Source organism: Amblyomma mixtum, chromosome 4 (assembly GCF_055824585.1).
Source record: "Amblyomma mixtum isolate Tamu chromosome 4, ASM5582458v1, whole genome shotgun sequence".
Lineage (NCBI taxonomy): Eukaryota > Metazoa > Arthropoda > Arachnida > Ixodida > Ixodidae > Amblyomma > Amblyomma mixtum.
The window spans coordinates 155,220,251-155,241,894 of NC_143015.1; the positions used below are offsets into that span (position 1 = coordinate 155,220,251).

Here is a 21,644-nt window from a genome sequence, read left to right on the forward strand (position 1 = left end):
CTCAAAGAAGATATAAGGTAACAACCCTAAAACTTTTTTCTCGAAAGAATGACCGCAGAATGTTTTTTTCCGGCCACAACCAACCTCACTCTTTGTTTCTAAGGTTGAGAAATGACAGCTCCACAGATTGCCAGATGTGAATGAACACACCTCCGCCATTTTTGCTGCGCGCCATGTCTTGGGATTTCGCTCGTTTTCGCTTCTGTGCAAGCTTTGCGATGACCGAAACGCAGGGATGCCGCACCACCGTTGCAGCAACAGCAGCTGCGCATAGAGAAGGACACCTGTAGTCACCAATTTGCGGCAGCTTCGCTGGCCAATAAAAAAAAAACTGACTCTTCTGATTGCCAGAAATCTACCCACCACCTCTCCGGAGGTGGTCAGTAGGTATAATGTCAAACTGCGAAGTATTTGACCCACTGCTCTTCCTAAACAGCTCCCAATCAAATATTACTCATTTCAAAATGTGCCCTTCAATTTATTTGTCACTTGGGGCCATATGTCGCAATGTGCATGCATTTCTCAGCGACCAATTGAAATACATTGTGCAGCGGCACTGAAAATGACTGCCATCAAAGATTCCATAGCCAGTGGACTCAACAGCAATCAAGATTGCCCGTGTGACAGAGGTTGACAGCAGCATTCGCACTGATGGTCATGAAGAGAGGGCGAATTGCCAAGGGTTGTAGGAATGTCGCTGATGCAATCCACGAAACTGAAACTAAAATGAATAGATTTTTCACATGTCAAGAGCCACAGCGGAGCTTATGAAATACACTGCAGTCAAGAGATCTGGGTCAATTTTGCACACCTGGGGTTCCTGCCCAGAAATCTCACCACAGCAGTGTTTTCCCACAGCACCTCCACAGAAATGTTTCCTTTCGACAGAGGCAAAATGCGAAACCATTCGAACAATGAGACTGCCAGGCAAGAACCCAACGCGCGCAAAATCAATTGTCCACCATGGTGGCAGCTTTGTGGTTACGGCATTCGGATGCTGAGCATCAGGTTGCGAGATTGAATCCAAGCCACATTTTGCTAGAGGCGAAATGCACACACTCGCATGTGCTTTGTGGCATCACTGCACGATAAAGAGCCCCAGGCATTCAAAATTATAATCTGAAGCCCTCCACCGCCACAACGCGTTACACCTCTTTAATCCCATTTGCCCTTGACCAAAGTATAGCCCGCTTCGCGGCCTCAGAGAATTACCAATCAGCTCCAGTTCATCACAACTCCCACTTTGTGGCTTGCCACATGGACTCTGGACTACTATGTCAATCAGCTGCATGACACACAGTGTGGCAGACAATAACGCCACTAGACACACCAATATTTTATTCTTTGGAATAGTGTGCAAAGCATTAGTACACATGGACCACAGAATTCGCCTCCACTTGGTACCATAAAAACCCGCGTATAATACGAACCCGAATATAATACGAGGTGAAGTTTCAGAGACGCGAAATGGGAAAAAAAAGTTTACCCGCGTGTAATACGAGTGACGCAAGCTCATAGAAGACATTTATTCAAATCGCATCCCGCACTCCACTTCAATCACTTTCTTCTTTAGTAGCGCTTTCTTCGGACATTTCTTTGTCCGACAAATCATCCCAAATGTACTCATCATCCGTGCCATCGAGGGCGTTCGAGATGCCGCACTTCTTAAACCCGCTTCGGCCGCCCGGTTGGCGTCACTGCAGGCTCACCTGAGCGCATCCACTCTGCGTAGCATCGCTTGACTGCGTCCTTGAACGGTTTGTTTACACAACCATCAAGCGGCCGCGAAAGCTTCATTGCGTTCCGCTGCATGCGAAAGGGGCTTCTTTCTATCGTGGCCATCCACGAATGCTTCCTTTGACGACAGCAAACTGCCTTCACACCGTTGCCGATGTTCTCCGCAGCTAAAATCACTATTCGCTTGAAAGCAGTCGAGTACTGTTTTCGAGACCCGGACATCGTGCTCCCCAAAACAATATCCACTTCGCGAAGCGTGCCTCACATGCGAGCACGCACATTGTCAACAGGCACACGGCACACCGCAAGCTCCCCGGCGCACCCAACGGATCAACAAAGAAACGACGTCGTGATGTCGTTTGTCGAGAGTAACGACGCCAAGCCGCAGCCACGCGCCAATAGCAAAGCCAAGCCGTAGCCACGCCGCAAAAACGAAACCAAAACTTCGAGCAACTTCGACAATTTTTGTTCGGATCCGCAAATAGTACAAGACGGAAATTTAGGACGCTAATTATGGGAAAAAAAACTCGTATTATATGCGGGTTTTTATGGTATATACTACTTTAGCATATTCGAATTTTTTTTCTCACACTGTTTTGGTTTCAGTGGCCAAGTAGCAGCTACAACATCAAAGTTTAGCATAGCACCATGTGAGGACCACAAAAACAGCAATAGTTGAGCCGCTTCTTCATTCTCTGTCCCACAGGTTCTTGGGACGGGCTGGCTTAAGAGCAGTGATGAATAAAAAGATGAAGGTAGCGACTACATCACAGTTCTTTTATGATCTGTGGGACTTTAGCTCAACTCTGACACCATAGCCCCCGTCTGGCTGCTGATACCGAGACAATGTGAGGAGAAATTCCAAATACTATAAATGACTCACCAGCTGAAGGCAAGTGGTGAACCACGTATACTACCCATGTATGCGAGAGAGCATCCAACGTCATAGACTTGCACGGACGCCGGCTCGGATAATGCCAGCTGTTCAAATTATCTGGATTTCTGAATTACCGGGGGTTCAATTAACGAGCTTTTACTGCATCGACGCAGATTAAATACCAACCCACCATTTTGTGATGTCAGTGACAACAGGATGCTGCTGGCGTACCTCCATTTTCAGACTCAATTTTAATTTGCGCATCATTTTTAGGCGTTTTTTTTTTTTTAAAAGGTGCATCAGAATCAAGCAAATATGATAGGTGGTCCCTTGTTGCAAGTGGTTATATTTTACGTGGTACGCCAATGCACTGAGCTCTATTAGAAGCAAATCGGTGGTCACAAAATGCCGCATTACATGCGGTCCCACAGTGCACATTGTAAGTGGTTATATTACAAATTCCTACTGCGGAAACTCGATCCACACATTCTTAGAAACTTTGAATCACAAGTTATTTCACAGCCATCTACGAACTGCACCCTACATGGTCCCTCCGGCACGCATATCTCACCGCACTCTCCATCAACTCCAGATCAGCCGTCCACGTGCACGCACAGTCACCTTCGCAGCTTCATTTTTTTTCACGCAAAGCAAAGAGTGCACGCGTATTTTTTTATCTTCCTGGGCCTAATTTGCAGCTATGTAGTCTCTGATTGGATCTATTTATTCAAAGAAACCTAAAAAGCAAAATAAGAGCCCAAGCGAAGCCGGCACGCGGATGCCTGAAAGACACTCCACGCGTTGGCTGACTCCTCCTACCGTCAGCGGCGAGTTCAAAGAAAGGCGGGAGCCAGAATGTTTAATCCGATTTTAAATTAGGGATATCAGAGGCACATTAGGGATATTAGGGCCACAACTAGGGATATTAGAGAAATTAGGACCCACAGGACAATAATTCAAAGTTTCTAAGAATGCTCGGAATGTGTAGATCGAGTTCCCGAGGTAAAAAGACGAGTTCAGATTCCTCTTCAGTGCCCCCTTAAGCATCACTGCAATGAAGAAAGTGAGCAACCCAGCGATCCGGCGTCCCTTCCTCCGAGTCCCCCCTCACCTTCCGCTTGTCGACCAGCCCCTGCTTGAGGATGAGGTTGCCCTGGACAAACTTGTGGTACGGGTTGGTCTCGGCCTGCTTCTGGAAGCGCCGGTTGTGCTCCTCGGGGCCAAAATCCAGGATGTGCAGCTGGGTCCGCGAGATCCGCTGCTGCTGAGGCTGTGTTCGTTGTTGCTGTTGTGGCTGTGGTTGTTGCTGCTGTGAAGTTGAGGTTGGCGAAGAGACCGCTGGAGCATCGTCATCTTGGAATGCAAGGCCCAAGAGGCGCGTCATCTGCTTGTCGTCCAGCCCGGGCTCCAAGTCATCAGGCACCTGACAGGCAATGGTACGAAATGTGGGGTTGAACACACGGTACATCTACATCATCATCGTCATCAGCCTGACTACGCCCACTGCAGGGCAAAGGCCTCTCTCCCATGTCTCTCCAATCAACTCTGTCTTTTTCTACCTGCAGCCCCTGTATTCCCGCAAACTTCTTAATCTCGTCCGCCCACCTAGCTTTCTGCCACCCCCTGCTACGCTTGCCTTCTCTTGGAATCCACTCCGTTACCCTTAACGACCAGCAGTTATCCTGCCTTCGCATTACATGCCCTGCCCAAGCCCACTTCTTCCTCTTGATTTCAACTAGGATGTCATTAACCGGCGTTTGTTCCCTCACCCACTCCGCCCTCTTCCAATCTCTTAACATTACACCTATCATTTTTCTTTTCATAGCTCGCTGCGTTGTCAAGCTGAGCACACGGTACACATGGTGCTAAGTGTTTTCAGCCACGAGGAAGCCCCAACAATTTTCAGGAATTCTTTTTCTTTTTTTTTCTTTATTGAATACTGCAAACCTTATACAGGTCCAAGCAGGGAGGGTAAAATGACAAACAAAACAATAATAACAAAGTTAGTAAACATCAAAGTGTGGCGAAAGGCAATAAAGAATCATTCCAGTCCGTTACTGTGCGAGGAAAAAATGAAAACTTGAATAAATCTGTTCGTGCAAAATACGGCGTCAGAGAATTAGGATGATGGTGGCGTGTATACCTCGACGTTGAAAGCGACAGATATGGGGCAGGGTTAATAGCTAATTCTTGTTTCCAAAGCAAGTAAAGAAATTCCAAACGTAAATTTTTTCTTCGTTGTGCAAGACATTGAATACCATTAACCTGCATTATTTCAGAGGGTGAGTCATACGGGGAAAATTTAGAGTAAATAAACCTTACAGCTTTTCTCTGTACCTTTTCTAGGCGGGTGATATTGTGTTTAGTAAACGGGTCCCAGACAACACATGCGTATTCGAGTTTCGGTCTAATCAGTGAATTGTAAGCAAGTAATTTTACGCTAGGGGGAGAAGTTTTAAGCTTATGTCTTAAGAAGTATAGTTTGCGGAGTGCAGAAGAGCAGATGTTATCTATATGTAAATTCCATGATAAAGTGTTAGTAAGTGTGACACCCAAATACTTATATTTAGTCTCTTCCAGCAAAGGCGATGAACCTAGCGTGTAGTTAAAAGAAAGAGGAGCTTTTTTGCGAGAGAAGCGAAGAAAGACGGTCTTATCAGTGTTAAGTTGCATGTCCCACGTTTCACACCATTCAAAAATCTTAGCAAGAGAGGAGTTAAGATGGATTTGGTCGTCAATTGAAGTTATTTCATGAAAGAGCACACAATCATCCGCAAACAACCTGATTTGCACATTCGGATCAAGTTCAGTGGTAATGTCATTAATATACAATAAAAATAATAATGGCCCCAGCACACTTCCTTGAGGCACGCCAGAGCCGACTGGAAGGCAACCTGATTGTTGCTCATTAACTGCGACAAATTGGTAGCGATTGGTTAAATAATTTGATATCCATGTGATCAAAATTTCCGGGAGGCCAATGCGTCTGAGTTTTAATATCAGTTTGTCATGGGGAACCCTATCGAAAGCTTTGCTGAAGTCAAGAAATATTGCATCAATCTGGCCGTTGTTATCAAGACATGAAGCGAGTGAATGTATAACTGTCACTAGTTGTGTAATTGTTGAGTATCCTTTTCTGAACCCGTGCTGGAAATTAGAGAGGACTGCGTGCGCATCTAAAAATTCATTAATCTGGTTGGCAATAATATGTTCGATTAGTTTACAACATGATGATGTAAGTGATATTGGACGGTAATTTTGTAATAATGCACGGTCACCTTTCTTGTGTATAGGCACAACCCTGGCTATCTTCCAGTCGCTCGGTAGGCGTCCATGAAGTAATGAAATACGAAATATAATAACTAGAAACTTTGCAACAGATTCAGCATATCGCTTCAGGAAGACGTTAGGAAGGTTGTCGGGACCACATGATGATTTAGTTTTTAAATTCAGTAGCATTGAGACTACGCCAGGGTATGAAACAAAATTTTTATCACAGAGGTCAAACACTGCGTCACTGGATGTACAAGCACCGGATTTTGAAAACACACTGTGAAAGTACTCATTGAAGTGGTGCGCAATATCCCCGTGATCGGTAACTACAGAACCATCAACCAAAATTTGCGACACTGGTTTCTTTTTTTCGCTTATATAATTCCAAAACTTTTTTGGTTCCTCTACAATGAAATTTGGAAGCACTGTATTAAAATAGTGTTCTTTCGAAGAGTGTACTGCGCGTGCAAGCCCTTCCTTTAAGTCCTTTAAATGATCTAAATGCATGCGCCGTTTCTTTAACTTTTTTATCTTTCTCTTTAAGTGGATTATTTCACGCGTCATCCACGGCGTTTTTCTATGAACAAGTTTACGTTTGCTCGGCACAAACTTATCTGTACAGTAGTGGCACATATCTTTAAAGCGGCGCCAAAGTGCGTTCAAATCAGTATCATTAAAATCGATCAGGCATGTTTCCAAATGTTCTATAATGGATGCATCATCTGCACGTGAGTAGTCTTTGAAAGAACGTTTCACAGGGTTATTAGATTGCCGAGGAACTCCCCACATGTCTTGGTTTCCGTCCCTTCCTGGCTGACATGCATGCCAACACATAGCTCCTAAAAGCAATGGCCAGATTCAACAATAATGACTCGCCGTACAGTGAAGCAGTCTACCAGCCACTGACCAATTCTTAGGACTTGGCGGGAACCGAAAAATGGTCCGAATAATCAAACAGTCTGAAAAATTTGTCAGAACAAAAAAAAGGTTACTTTGCTGTGAAAAGTCAACCTGGAAACTCCCAAAATTTGTTCCCCATGTTCCGCTCGTAGGCGACCCAAGTCTGAATTTTAACCCCAGTCATGCTTTCGTGTCCACACTACACTTTTCCGCACCACACCTCAAATCACCGATACCACAATGTATGAAGCTGTCACACAAACCATGTGACGAGCCAATTCTTCACCAGCATGCCACAATGCAAGCCACTGGCCAACTGAGACATGCCGTGCTATACGAGGACAGCGCCCGTTCTCCCTAAGCAACTACCTATGTGAAGATGCAGAGAGGGAACCACCGGGAAGAAGCGGGCACCTCTGACTGGATCCCCTTCCCTAACACCTCTGCCTATTCCACGGCGGACGCAGCCACTGCCTTGTTAGCAACATGATCGAGCACTGTTTGTAGGCCACTCTGATTGGAACGAACAGTGTGCCCACGACCGAAATGTACCGTTAGCTCGAGTGGTAACAATCATCATCATCATCATCAGCAGCAGCAGCCTGACTACACCCACTGCAGGGCAAATGCCTCTCCCATGTCTCTCCAATTAACCCTGTCCTTTGTCAATTGCCGCCACTGTATCCCGCAAACTTTTTAATCTCATCCGCCCACCTAACTTTCTGCCGTCCCCTGCTACGTTTGCCTTCTCTTGGAATCCACTCCGTTACCCTTAAGGACCACCGGTTATCCTGCCTTCGCATTACATGCCCTGCCCAAGCCCACTTCTTCCTCTTTATTTCCACTAGGATGTCATTAACCCATTTTTGTTCCCTCACCCACTCCGCCCTCTTCCGATCCATTAACGTTACACCTATCATTTTTCTTTCCATAGCTCGCTGCGTTGTTCTTAACTTTAGCTGAACCCTCTTTGTTAGCCTCCACGTTTCTGCCCCATAGGTGAGTACCGGTAGGATACAGCTGTTGTATACTTTTCTCTTCAGGGATATTGGTAAGCTACCATTCATGATCTGAGAGAACCTGCCATATGCGCTCCACTCCATTCTTATTCTTCTAGTTATTTTCCTCTCATGAGGGAAATGAGTTATTTCTATCTCATGGTAACAATGAGACAGAAAAACTTCCAAACCTAGCCTAGCCAAGCCAATCTGTCCACCTGAATCCATCTCAGCTCAAGATGGCATCTTCCAGTTTTTGCCTCGGCACAGTTGGCTCGTTATGACAGCGATGCTCACTTCAGTCTATAGTTAGGTTAAAACTTTTGGACTCCACAGAGTCCTCCTGCTGTCTATTTTTGAGCAAAAAAAAAAAATCGAACTTCTGGACAACCCAGAATCTCAAATACTGGTTGCAAATATATATGCGTCCCTATGAGTCCAAAATACTGAGCAAGTGGAAATACCGTATAAATGCGTGTAAGGGCCGCACTTTTTTTCCAGATTCGGGGGCCAATTTTCAGGGTGCGGCCCATACACGCGATGTATGGAATTTTTTTTTTTTTTTTCGAGTAAAAAGACACCAATCAGGGAATGAGCGACATTTACTCAACGTTCAATCGTCACTCGAGGAGTTTTTCGACTCTGAGCTGGTGCTGTGCTCTGGTGCACGCTCATCCCAAAACAAGCCGCGCAGCATGTCCGCTGTCAACGCGCAGCCGTTGTTTCGCACTGCCGTCACATAGCAGAGCAGCTCTTCTTCCAGTTCGGGAAACTTGCACGGCTTGCCTCGGAAAGCACGCTTTTTGCAGCTTGTGTTTCTCTTTTGGCTGCACCATCATTGGACGCACTTCTCGGCCACGTCGAATTCCCTGTCCGCCACACGCTTGCCACATTCGAGAGCTAACTTCCAGCCGTGTAGATGTTAAGGTGCGCGCGCATCGTGCTAAAACTTGCTCGGCGGCAGCACGCGAAAGCCACAACCACCATAACAACTACGGTGAACGAGCTAACATGCCACAAAAGACTGGCGCTGGCGATACTGATGCCGATGTGGATAGCGGGGAGTCGGGGCAAAGAAAAAAAATTGACGATGATGATGATGACTGCGGCCTCCGGCGCCATCCATGGACGGTTTTCAGAAGCTCTTGAACGCGTGCTTGGCCTCCGTGACCAAGTGCTCCGCGATCGAGCGCAGCACCGTTCTTCGCAGCCGGAGCCGATCGCAGAGGCCACGGCACATGCATTTAGAAGGCTATTCCCACATGGGTCATGGAAAGTTTGGGTGCGGCCCTTACACGGATTTATTTTTTTTAATATTTCCTTCGGGAAAACGGGGTGCGGCCCATACACGGGCGCGGCCCTTACACGCGTTTAGACGGTAATTGGGGTGCGAAAAATTGGTCGGCTACTACTACCACACGGCTAGACTCCAAATAATGTGGGTACAGAAAAGGTGGGGATTTGAAGCATTCATGGGTTTTGGTGCTCGGGGAACCTGAAAAGCACTCTGAAGAAAACCAAGGGCTCCAGGAATAGCAGCAGCAACCAGATCCCGCCTAGTGCAGGACAAACACCTTCCCCAATACTCATACACAATGTTTAAATCTCAAGCAGTGGGGGGCCGCATTGCTTAGCTCAGACCCGTTTGTGCAACACCGGCCGACGGAGCAATCCATCGAGGTTGTCACGACCCAAGAGTTCCGACCAACCAACTGACCACCTCACACCGCAACGACCTCTACCTCCTTTTCATAAATAAAGTTCACCCATCCATCACATGAGATCGGTCAGAAATGACAACACTCCACAGTGTCTCAAAAACCAGGACAGCAGGTACATTCATTATGCAAGTGTGTCCACTGTGTAAAAGTATTGTGTGTGTGTGGGGGAGGGGGGGGGGGGGGGGGGGGGGGGGAGAACATAGGAGCTTCTCAAAATGTAGGCACACTTCAAAACACAGCAAGCTTTCTATTAATAAAATGTTCTTGAACTTACGTTATGCTGCATAATGCGAGAACCAGCCATAGCAACAGCTGTGGTGCCTCATTGTCTCCCACCTCGTTGTATTGTTGCTGCGAGTTCTCAATGCCTGCACTGTGCCGCATCCTTCGTCCTCCACACTGCCTCTCTACAACTCAGCGATTCCCTCTCGCTCTTGCAATTCTACCCTGAAAACACTCTCTGTGTATGTTGCTTCTGCTATATCCTGCTCTCCACCCTACTCTCCAACCCTCGCCACTATGTGGACATCTATCTCAAAGTCATGGATCCCGGGCTTCCTCCCATCAACCCCTACAGCTGCAAAAGAAAGTGTCTCAGACTGGATGGGTACACTTTCTACGGGCTACTCACAAATATGATGCCACATGGCAGTTCCTCCTACACCCCTCCCAGAGCCCTCTCGGAGAGTGGGATGATATCGCCCTTACGCAGTAGTGGGAGCGCAGTTCCTCGTTGCTCGACGTGCCAGGGAGGAAAGGAAGCATCTTGGGGGGCTCCATCTCGGGCAGCTTCTCCCACCGGACCTCGGTGAAGAACTCGTGCCCCTTGAGGGCCGGGTAGCCGCCCCGGGAAGCCGCGCCCAGCCGCTGGTTCGGGTCAATCACCTGGGACACGACACACGGGGACCCAGAATGAACACAACTCCACGGGACGTCCCACACTGGTGAGTCACATGTGCACAGGATACACACAGACATGTTGGGGATTCTGGGATACCTGCTTCTTTCCGAGATCTTGTGGCAGCACCTACTTCTCTAGGCTTGATGACAAACTCGGAGAGAGACACCACGTCTGCTCGCTCAAGTACGTGTGAACTGAATCACTGGTGTTCAGTCACTTGCGTATTTCATGAACAGTTGCTTAAATGAACACTGTTTACAATATAGCGACACAATGCATGGATGAACTACTGAGCTGGACTGATGCAGCGTTTCCTGGACTCGGGAATTGTGACAAGCTAGGAGGGCTGGCAAACTTTTTCAGAGTAGCAAAGCTGTTAACAATGCTTCCTTGTACCCATGTCTGATGCACTGCAAAACAGTTTCTTAGACGCAGTAAGGACAGAGCCTTCTCACCTCGGCAATGACGGTCACAAAGACCGAAAGAGGGCACTAACGGAAAAGGCCCGATCTACAGCCCCCAATGGCTGTGTGTCCAGCCTCATGCACTCTTTGTGCGACACTTCAGTGAGGGTGAACAGCGTGTCATTAGTGAGTGGCAACAACCAGAAACAGAAACTGCCAAGCCTTTCCAAGACAATCCAAAACAACACCATTCATGTAGATGAAAGAGCTGTTGTCGCAGCAATGCTACAGCGATACTCGCTCGCGTCTATGTAAGGTCAAAAAATCGAACTTTAGGACCCACAAAGTCTTCCTGGTATCTATTTTAGTAAAAAAAACAAACTAATTTTTCAAATTCATAGAGTCTGAAATATTGGCCATGATTATGTACACAACCTTATGAAGTGCACGACGGTTCCTCAACAAGGTCCAAATTATTGGATGGTTTGGCTTGGTTTACGGGGTTTAACGTCCCAAAGCGACTAAGGCTATGAGAGACGCCGTAGTGGAGGGCTCCGGAAATTTTGACCACCTCGGGTTCTTTAACGTGCACTGACATCGCACAGTACACGGGCCTCTAGAATTTCTCCCCCAAAGAAATTCAACCCCCGCGGCCGGGATCGAACCAGCGTCTTTCGGGTCAGCAGCCGGGCACCATAACCACTGAGCCACCGTGGCGGCTCCAAATTATTGGAGTCCGAAGAATCGGTTAGCTACTGGGGTGTCAGAACCGGCAGCATGGCATTAAATACTCAATTAACCTATTTCCCAGCATATATGAATCAAAACCATTATGTACCATGTATTACAGAAACAACAGGCTTTCAAAAATCCCTAGTATGAAAAAAGCAGACATTGCCGCTTATGCTACATATATCTGGTCTCTCACCAGATAGACAATCCTTAAAGGGGCTGCGAAACACTGCTTAGGGGGATACCGGCTATACTTCAGGTGGGTTCTTTATGTCACACAGATGCTGACCTAAAAAGAATTACAGGAATCGATGCACAGGAACGGGCGTTACTCAGTGAAGAAATTTCAAAATACGAGCAAACAAAACGCTGCCCTCAACTCTATTTTGGCGGGGCTTCCCACTCCTATTTCGCTCTCTCAATGACGGCACCTGGCGCAACCAATTAAAACAGCCTGCCAGAGCACGTCGCGTAAGTTTGTACTCCATGGTTGCCTGCTCTCTGTAACTCGTTCTTGCTGAGACTGGCAGCGTCGTTTTCATGCCAGAGCGCCCCTGGTGGTGTATTTTTATTTTACTTGCTTTGCAGGGCTCTTATCTAAGACAAACAAGTTGTTTTTGTTGATCTAATATAAAACGCAGACAGGTGACAAAATGTGTCTCTATGTATTCACACAATTTGCATTATATTTACTGTTTGTCCAGTCATCAAGCTCGCGCCAGGTGATGTCATATCCGCTGCTAAAAACCCGCCACTGTGTGGCGACACCATCAGAGCCATGAAGTTGTTTTTTTGGAGGACATTAAAATATTAAAAAACGGAATATACATGGTATTACCGACGCTAATAGCACCATTGTAACTCACTGTATGCAATCAACAGGCAAAAAAGTTAACTAAGATTGTGTTTCGGGGCCCCTTTAAAACTCAGACACCACTAGGGGTCCGGCCTGTGAGCAAGGATACATACCAAGAGATTCTCGACGAGGTCGCGGACGACAGAGTTGAAGCCGTCAGGAAACTCGTACTTCAGCTTGAGAATCTTCTGGAACGTTAGATACTCATTCCTGGATGAAAAACCAAAGACAACACGTGAGATCCTTCTGAGCCACAGCTGCAAGTTAACGGTTCAATGCAAGTACAGAAACAAAAAAAGAAGTTACAGAATGTGTCGCTACTAATTAAAAAAGCATAGACACCAAATTTTCCCTTGCTCCTTTTTTGTTAGGAATAATGCACATAACGTTAGTACCCGCCAAGACAACGCTGCTGACTGGCTGCGGCCGTGATAGCTTACACAACAGCATGTGAAGGAGGAGGGCGCGAGCATGCAATGTCGCCGGAAAGGACTCACCAACTTCCACGCTTGACTGTATGTTCTCTGCTATGTGCAGAAGTGTATTATGTGGCTCCAGTGTTCATGACATCATAACGTAGTAACTGAGCGAGTTTATGCACTCTCCTCAGAAGGTGTTTAAAACCCCCTTTAAGGGGGGACACTGGTCTTGAAAAAAAAATTTTTATTAATGAAGTCACAGTTACGAAATCATCAGGCAATATGTATTTTGCTGTGCTGATTCAAGATATGTCATTTAATTTCATGTAAAACAATTCCTTGAGCACTTATGCACTTTTTATGCTAGTATTTTGCGGAGAGTTTTGAATAAAATTTGCTGCGGGAAACTCGCTGAAATGTATGCCATTGGGTTCTCTTCACACCAAGGAATACAATAAGGTTAGATTGTCTTCCTGCCTATCATAGAACTTAAGTTATAGAGTTTTGAAGTTGTCGCTTCAGAAATGAGAAGGAAAATGTGTATTCCTGTGTGTGAAGTGGCAGCTTCAGTACCGTAGTACTCAAGTTCTATGAGAGCCAGGAAGATAATGTTACCCTTATTGTATTCCTTGGTGTCAAGAGAACCCAATGGCATACATTTCAGCGAGTTTCCTGCAGCAAATTTTCTTCAGAACTCTCCGCAAAATACTTGCATAAAAAGTGCATAAGTGCTCAAGGAATTGTTTTACATGAAATTAAATGACATATCTAGAATCAGCGCACAAAAATACATGTGCCCTGAAAATTTCATAACTATGACTAAATTAATAAAATTTTCTTTTCAAGACCAGTGTCCCCCCTTAAGCAGACAGAAGAGACAGCAATTCAAGTTAAGAAACACTGTACCAGATTTAAGGACGGCATGGAAATGAGCAGCAAACTGGATGATCACTGGATCAATCCTCCTGTGTAGATATCATCCTGTTAGCTCTTCTCCCTGCCTTGTTTTTTTCCACTGGTACAATATCTCAATAGGTAGTAGCATGCACAAATGTTTCGCCCCCACTGCAAAGAACAATGATGAATGCTTAACGTACAAATCAAAGAGTTGCGCACAATATTTCATCCATAATTCCCTATGGTGGAATGGGCTCAGGTCCCAATAAGACGTGCAAGACTACAACCTCTCCACTGGCATAAGAGCAAGCGGACGGCTAAATAAAGTGAATAAGAAAAATATCCCGCAGTAAATACTCCCGGAGAAACACTGACTGGAACGACAACTCCATCAACTTCAACTTGTCCTTAGTGTCGCTTAACTAAGGCTTATTGTATTCACTAGTCACTGCCAAACAAAGTATGTTTCATCATGTGGCCTTGCCAAAGCCATAATTTGCTATCAGGCATACTGCCTTCTCAAAAAGCTCTAGGCTTCCAAAACACAAGCCCATTATGGTCAAATGTTTAGGGGAATCCCCAAGGTGACCAACACTGTTCCCACTTTGAGATATTGATCAATTCGATCTCGCCCTACCATAAGCTTGCCGTCCTGGTTAGCTCAACTGGTAGAGCGACTGCTCCGGTGTAGCGGTGGTCCCGGGTTCGAACCCCGGACCAGGACGAATTTTTCTTTAACTACGAAGTTTCTGAGAAAGCTGTACAGCTTTCCTTTGTGGCCGTATGGCTGCGCTCAGGTGGATGCCAATGAGTAATTACTCCCTTATTACAAGCCCATTATGAGACAACAACGGACAAAATGGCCATGTCCAAACTGCAGCACACTCACGATGCTCGAAACGGAGGCAGTCCAGAGATCATCTGGTAGACGATGCACCCCAAAGCCCAGAGGTCAGTGCTGTGAGGGCAGAGAAGCAGAGCAGACACAGGTTAACTAGTGAGATAGTCACAACGTTACCCCAATGGAAACCGGGCAGCAGAACCCTTAAACAAGGCAGCAACAAATTACTGCAGCTTACGGCTGTATGAGCAGTAATAACAGCAGTCACAAAGGCAAAACCTAAATTTACCAGCATGACGACACTGGAAATACAAATCAACCCCTTTACAAAACAATACAACCCCTTTACAAGCAATGTCACAACACCAAAGCGATACTCCATGAGGTGAAGTGAACCTACCTTCTGGGGGTAACCTGCAGCTAGCAGTGATTTCTCTAATTTCAGATGAATTTTTTTCTCAAACATTTCTCAAAACAGCGGGCTACCTTAGTAGCACATCCTTAGACATACATGCATGGATTATCACCTGTAACACCATTTCTTTTCAATGCTTTTAGCATCATGTGCCTTTTCAAACAAAAAATTAAAAAAACCATGTGATTCCCTGATCCCTCCTGCCCTCATCCGACATATTCTGCTGTTTCAATGTTAAAACTTCCGACACCTATGACACTTTGTACGACATTTTGTACATGGTAGTTACAAGTACCAGTTGCTGTTCTACATGGCAAACCAGACTAAGTGGCTTTGTTGAGGCCTGCATAGACTGTTCATCACCATCATCATCATCATCAGCCTGACTACACCCACTGCAGGGCAAAGGCCTCTCCCATGTCTCTCCAATTAACCCCGTCCTTTGCCAGTTGCCGCCACTGTATCCCCGCAAACTTCTTAATCTCATCCGCCCACCTAACTTTCTGCCGCCCCCTGCTACGCTTGCCTTCTCTTGGAATCCACTCCGTTACCCTTAAGGACCAGCGGTTATCTTGCCTTCGCATCCCATGCCCTGCCCAAGCCCACTTCTTCCTCTTGATTTCAACTAGGATGTCATTAACCCGCGTTTGTTCCCTCACCCACTCCGCCCGCTTCCGATCTCTTGACGTTACGCCTGTCATTTTTCTTTCCATAGCTCGCTGCGTTGTTCTTAACTTAAGCTGAACCCTCTTTGTTAGCCTCCACGTTTCTGCCCCATAGGTGAGCACCGGTAAGATACAGCTGTTCAGGAGTAGAAAAAAAAACTGTTCTAAAAGAAACAGCAAGCACTGCCTGAAGGGGCTAAGAAAAACACAGCTGTACCTAGCTGCTAAGGATCAGCAACTGCAAGTGCTAAACACTGGCTCAAGGAAGAACAACAGCGTATCGCTGCCTACCTGGGCGAACAGCTCTTGTCCGACAGCATCTCCGGTGAGACGTACTGTGCCGTCCCCACAAAGGAGTTGTGACCGTTCAGCTCGATCTCCCCAATGTCCACCTCATCTGCGAAAGAGGAATAACACCAGACACCACTTTCACTTCCGCACCCACCTCTCCCATCAAAGCCAGCAGTCCACTTACACACCTACCAACATGACAATCGCATCTACCGTATTTTCCGGTGCATAAGACGCACCCTTGTATAGGACGCACCCCCCCATATATGCAGGCTGTCATTGAAAAATTTGGTATATAAGATGCACCCATGTGTAAGACGCACCCGTGTATAAGATGCACCCCAGTTAAGCTAGTGAAGCTTAATTAAACACGCTCGCGTGACCATCACGAAATGCACCGTACCTGTGAGAGTGATCGCGCCATATCCACCCATGTTTTAGCAAAAAAAGAAAGAAAAACGAATGAATTCTCCTTATGTCCACAACAACATTTTTTTTTTTTACTTAAAACCTTCGAAGACTTCATCTTCGGATACGCTATCAGAAAGTTCGCCCATTTCTGGAGGCAACACAGCTGAAACATTCTCTTCGCACTACGTACATGGAGCAAACAGAGTTGCAAAGGGCGACTAAAAAAAAACGCTGGCTTGTCTTGACAATGGCGAGAAGCGCGATTGTCGCCATCTTCTGGCATTTTAATTACTTTTGCTTGGGCCCTCCAAAACGGCCATGTGTTTGTGATCCCGAAAGTCGTCATCCCCGTTTCATGATAAAGTTCACCTAAAAATGTTGCGCACGGCGGTCGCAGTATTCAAGTATTAACCGTGTTACAACCGCATTATTGGTAGTGATATTTTTTCAGTGAAAAAAGCTTGAACATGAACCTGAGTAATTTATGAACACGCAAAAAAAAACGAAAAATTCGCATATAAGACGCACCCTTGTATAGGACACACCAGCAAGATTTTTGAAAAAAGGCGCGTCTTATACACCGGAAAATACGGTAAGCACATCGACAACAGGGGCACAGGAAATGCAAGACTACAACTAAAACCTCACTAGGTCCACGGAAGCCAGGAGTGACAAAGGTTTAGTCAGCAAAATACAAAGCGCAGCCTCACCGCAGAATTCCCGGGAGATGATCTTCGCGGAGCCAAAGTCTGTGATCTGAATGTGCATGCGTTCATCCAAAAGAATGTTCTCCGGTTTAAGGTCCCTGTGGAGAAAGAGAAACCGGCAGATTTCACACAAACAAGAAGAAAGTCTACGCCAGATAGTTAGCAAAAAAAAGGTAACTGGCCTTCCACAATAAAATTCACAACTCACAAAAGTCAGAACAGTTGCATGAGGAGCATAAGTTTACAGCCTTCATTTCAAATACAAGTGAAGTGGCTCGTTCAAGTTATCGCAGTCGGGGCTTTGATGGAACATTGTCCGATCACGCAGCAGCGCTGTCATAAAACCCGAAGTCCCTAAATATGTCAGAACATTAGTTGACAGTCCTTGCTCACAATTAGGTTTTTTGTTCACCACTGTGAGCAAGGAACCTGTACCAATTCCAAAATGTTGGCCAGGATTTTGACCTGGTCATTGACCTTTAAAGCAACAACTCCATTCAACGTGTGTTCTTAGTAAATGGCAATTGTCTGGCTTCCGATGCTTATGTTGCTGTCTGCTCACCAGCAAAACAAGCATTAACTATCAATAAAACTGCAATGAAAAATGGAACATTCTTCCAACTGCTTGCTTCAAACTTTTGATATCATTAGAGAAAAGGACGTCATGTTCATCGTTTACAAATTAGTGCAAGTGAAGCCTAGCCTCAGAGATTCGTGTGAAAGAATTCGTTATAGTTATATTAACCTATCCTGGAGAGCGCCACGGGTGGCCCTGGCTTTGTATGTATTGCCGCGACTAATCTATTAAAGGTCTTCTTAGTTCGGCTACTGGCATCGTGCTTACTTGGCTGGCTGCATATGTGATCCGGCGATACAACAGAATTGCCTTGAATCATCAGTCTGCTTGTGAAAATGGCCAGTGGCAGCAATACCTGTGTTTAAGGGGGGACGAGGGTCTTAAAACTTACCTTTTTTATTTGTGGTTAGAATCTCATGAAATTTTGCACGCAGATGTGTTTTTCTCTTCTGATTCCAGAAATGTAGCCATAATTGAGCTGGCGGTCTTAGATCAGAAGTTATCTTAAAGACTAGAGAGTAATTAGGTAATTTCTTACGCAGCTTTAATGAACTTTCTCACTGCATTTTGTTGCTTTTAATTACATGAATTGATAGCCAGGGAAATCCCATACCCGATGGCATTCTTACTTTTTTGTTTAGGCCACGTATAAACAGCAATTTACAATTAGCTTAACGAGTTGCAGTGTAAAATATTGCGACCTTTTACTCTCAACATAGTACATCAGGATGCCATGCCTTTAGAGAAAAACGAAGAATGTCATCGGGTATAGGAACTCTCTGGCTATCAATTCATGTAAATAAAAGCAACAGGATGCAATGAGAAAGTTCATTAAAGCTGCGTAAGAAATTACCTAATTACATTCTAGACTTCGTAAGATTTAAGACCACCAGCTCAATTATGATTACATATTTGGAATCCGAAGAGAAAAACACATCTGTGTGCAAAAATTTCACGAGGTTCTAGCCATAAATAAAGTTAGTTTTAAGACCTTGTCCCCCCTTAAGCAGCCTATTTGTCATTGTCAGCCTATTTGTCTCACTGTCCCTCTAATCCTCTTCCCGGAACACTTTCCTGAATGCTGTTCCCAACCAAAGCAAGTACATCTCCAAACTTCTAAAGACTCCTCTTGCAAGCACACAGTGGTCTCACAAGAGACAGATGCTCACCTGTGCACGATGCCCAACGAATGCAAGTGCTCCAGTGCCGAGATGATCTCGGCCGTGTAGAACCTCGTCACGTCCGCGTCAAACGACCCATACTTGACAATGTGCGGCAGGAGCTCGCCGTTCTTTGCATAGGTAACCACAAAATCTGCAGAAGTGCGGGGTCAAGGCAAGCCAACACGGAGGTCGCTTAACCCCACTACGATGATACGGTGTGAACTGCTCAAGGGCATCTTGTCTCGTTGTGATGGTGGTGATTTGGTTTTGAATTGGCACAAGGGAAGCTTTGCCAATTGGCACCATGGCGAATGTGTCCCTTGGCCCAGGTCAAGGCGGGGTTCAAGACCAACTTTTCCAAACTAACCTCTAATCTAAGTTGGGGACAACATGTCGACTATGTAACAGGAAAGGCACGTCGCGTTCTTAGTTTTTTAAAGCGTAACATCAAACAATTCCCTTTAGAAGCAAAAGAGTTGCTTTTCAAGACTAATGTCCGCTCAGTTCTCAAATATGCTCGAGCAGTATGAGACCCTTGGCATAAAATAGATATAAGTAAACTAGAAAGGATACAAAATTTGGGTATTCGATATGTCTCTAATAATTATACCAGAAACTTTAGTGTTTCATAGAAAACTCGCTGGGATGGCATACGCTCGAAAAACTCAGATATTGTCTACGGTATACTAGTACTTACTACCAAAACTGGCATAAACCGTGACCTGTATAGTATCCATGCACCAAACTATGTTTTGTTACGCTGTGACCATCCATTAAAAGTGAAGGAAATTAACTGCAAATCAGAAATCTATTAAGTATGCTTTTTCCCAAGGTCTATAAGAGACTGGAATAGGCTCTCTGAAGAGGTGGTATTAATTACGTCAGGTGATTTATTCTCTTCATCTCTGTGAACGCTGTAATGATGCTACTTTCGTGGCTGCACTGTATGTGTAGCAATTTTTTACCTTTTTTCGTTCGCATGATGTGTTATTCCCCCCCACTGGAATGCCACTTGTAGCGCTGTGGGTATTACAATAAATAAAAAAAAAGAAACATTAGCGCTTGTGTTTGTCCCCCGAGTTCTTGCTGCACTATGGAACATAACACATTCCCACTAGCCCGAACCATCACCTTGTTAAGTCACCCCAAAGAACCTGAGCACCAGGCCAGTGAAAAGATTGCACCCATTTAAAAACCAGCAGGTATGTGACAGCGCTGGGAAACAAGCCCCGCACCTCACGCATACTAGGCAGATGCTCAAACCATTACGCCACCAACAGCTCTAGTTCACTCAGGTCGTGCAAAACTAAGCAAAACGGTGAAAGTTTTGCGCACCATGACTCTCCATTCTGCTCTCAATTTTCAGCCTGGCTCTATTTTCCCGCCCTCTTACCAACCACCAGGTGGCAGGGAAGGAAGGATACAGAGCTTGTTTGCATCGTGGAAAGTGGAGTGGAGGCGGATGAAGAACGGATGCGGCCGGGCACTCAGTATCCGCAGGATCTGCTTCTCGCGCATGATGGCCCGCTGCTTCTTCTCGCGGAGGATGTGCTGCTTGTAGCACACCTTGACTGCACAGGCGACCGACACAGGGGCGACATCATACAATGCTTCATATAAATAAGCGACTGCTACAAATCTTTTCTGTCCTGTCCAATGCAGTGTGAAGTTAGTTGCTGAAGTGGTCTAGACTTCGGTAAACATGACAAACGGTAGAGACAATGCACCAGGTCAGGTCAACACAGGAAAAAACAAGAAGGGTGATGGTTCGGGCTGGTGGGTAACTCACATGAGGTTCCATAGTGCAAAAATAACGAAGAGACAAGACACAACGCTAGCTTCCACTAAACGCTTTATTTGGCACTTCCAGATTTTATAAAGGTACAAACCAGGTGTGAGGTACAAACCGGGTGTAAGAGATCACTAGCAAGAAATATCGCCTTCTTGGATGCAGGGTAGCGTGCGAACTTGTGAAACGTGCACACCAGTTTTCAGGTTTTCTTCTGGTTGCTAATGGTTTAGTTTCGTTTTTGACTTTGAGATGTCTGTTGTCGAATTTCACACTGTCAACCTGAAAACCTTTGATGTGTTTCCTCTCTCGCACGTGGTTTGTACCTTTACAAATTCTGTGAGTGCCAAATAAAGGGTTTAGTGGAAGTTAGCACTCATGTCTTTTCCCATTGTTATTTTTGCACTATGATCGAACTTTATAGGAAAAACCAGTACAGTGGACTCGTCAAATCTGAACTTCTGGTGTAGTCGAACTGAAGCACTGGTTCTGACAACATAAGTACATTAAAAAGGATCCCTTTTATTTTGAACTCTCATAATTCAAACTCATTCACTGTGTCCCCTTCAAGTTTAAATTACTGAGACCACTGTGAATGCCCCATTTAAATGAACAGAAAAGCTAAAGCTTGTGCCTCACGCACGTCAGACACACACCTAAATATGCAACAGGGAACTTTAACATGCCTATGAAGCAGGAATCAACACAGTCTTAACACCATGTGATATCAGTACAAAGCACAGGTGAAGACCTCAAACAAAGGAGTTTATAGTGAGGTGGAATTTCCCCTTTGTTACCTCAGAAATATCATGTGCAAATTTTCCGAAGACAAACTGCTGGGCTATTTGATTCCACATGCTTCACTTCACACAGAGCACAAGAAATGGACACTAACAAACAGCAAATGTCTTTCTGACTGTCCACATTCATTTTTTTGTGTGCAATGTGAAGTGAAGCATGAAGTATGAAGTTTGTGAGATACTTTGTGAGATACTGTAGCACTAATGTAAAGACAAAACTGCCATTTCCATTCACTTCTTACATACTACGAGCCATACAAAGCCCCAGAA

At 45.4% G+C, this 21,644-nt stretch overlaps 1 protein-coding gene across 5 annotated transcripts in view; it reads right to left on the reverse strand.

Annotated features, from left to right (window-relative positions):
* Window positions 1–21,644, reverse strand: part of Pdk1 (Phosphoinositide-dependent kinase 1) — a 71,819-nt gene that overhangs the window by 10,451 nt on the left and 39,724 nt on the right. For 4 of the 5 annotated variants that reach the window (XM_089540978.1, XM_089540981.1, XM_089540980.1 and 1 more), the window contains exons 4-12: window positions 20,210–20,356; window positions 18,792–18,936; window positions 17,049–17,143; window positions 15,928–16,033; window positions 14,605–14,673; window positions 12,513–12,609; window positions 10,215–10,391; window positions 3,726–4,037; window positions 151–264 (exon numbers count right to left, since the gene is read on the reverse strand). In XM_089540978.1, the coding sequence (XP_089397104.1) occupies window positions 151–264; window positions 3,726–4,037; window positions 10,215–10,391; window positions 12,513–12,609; window positions 14,605–14,673; window positions 15,928–16,033; window positions 17,049–17,143; window positions 18,792–18,936; window positions 20,210–20,356 (1,262 nt within the window). The remainder of the gene's footprint in view (window positions 1–150; window positions 265–3,725; window positions 4,038–10,214; window positions 10,392–12,512; window positions 12,610–14,604; window positions 14,674–15,927; window positions 16,034–17,048; window positions 17,144–18,791; window positions 18,937–20,209; window positions 20,357–21,644) is intronic. The other variant, XM_089540979.1, reaches the window with a different exon arrangement.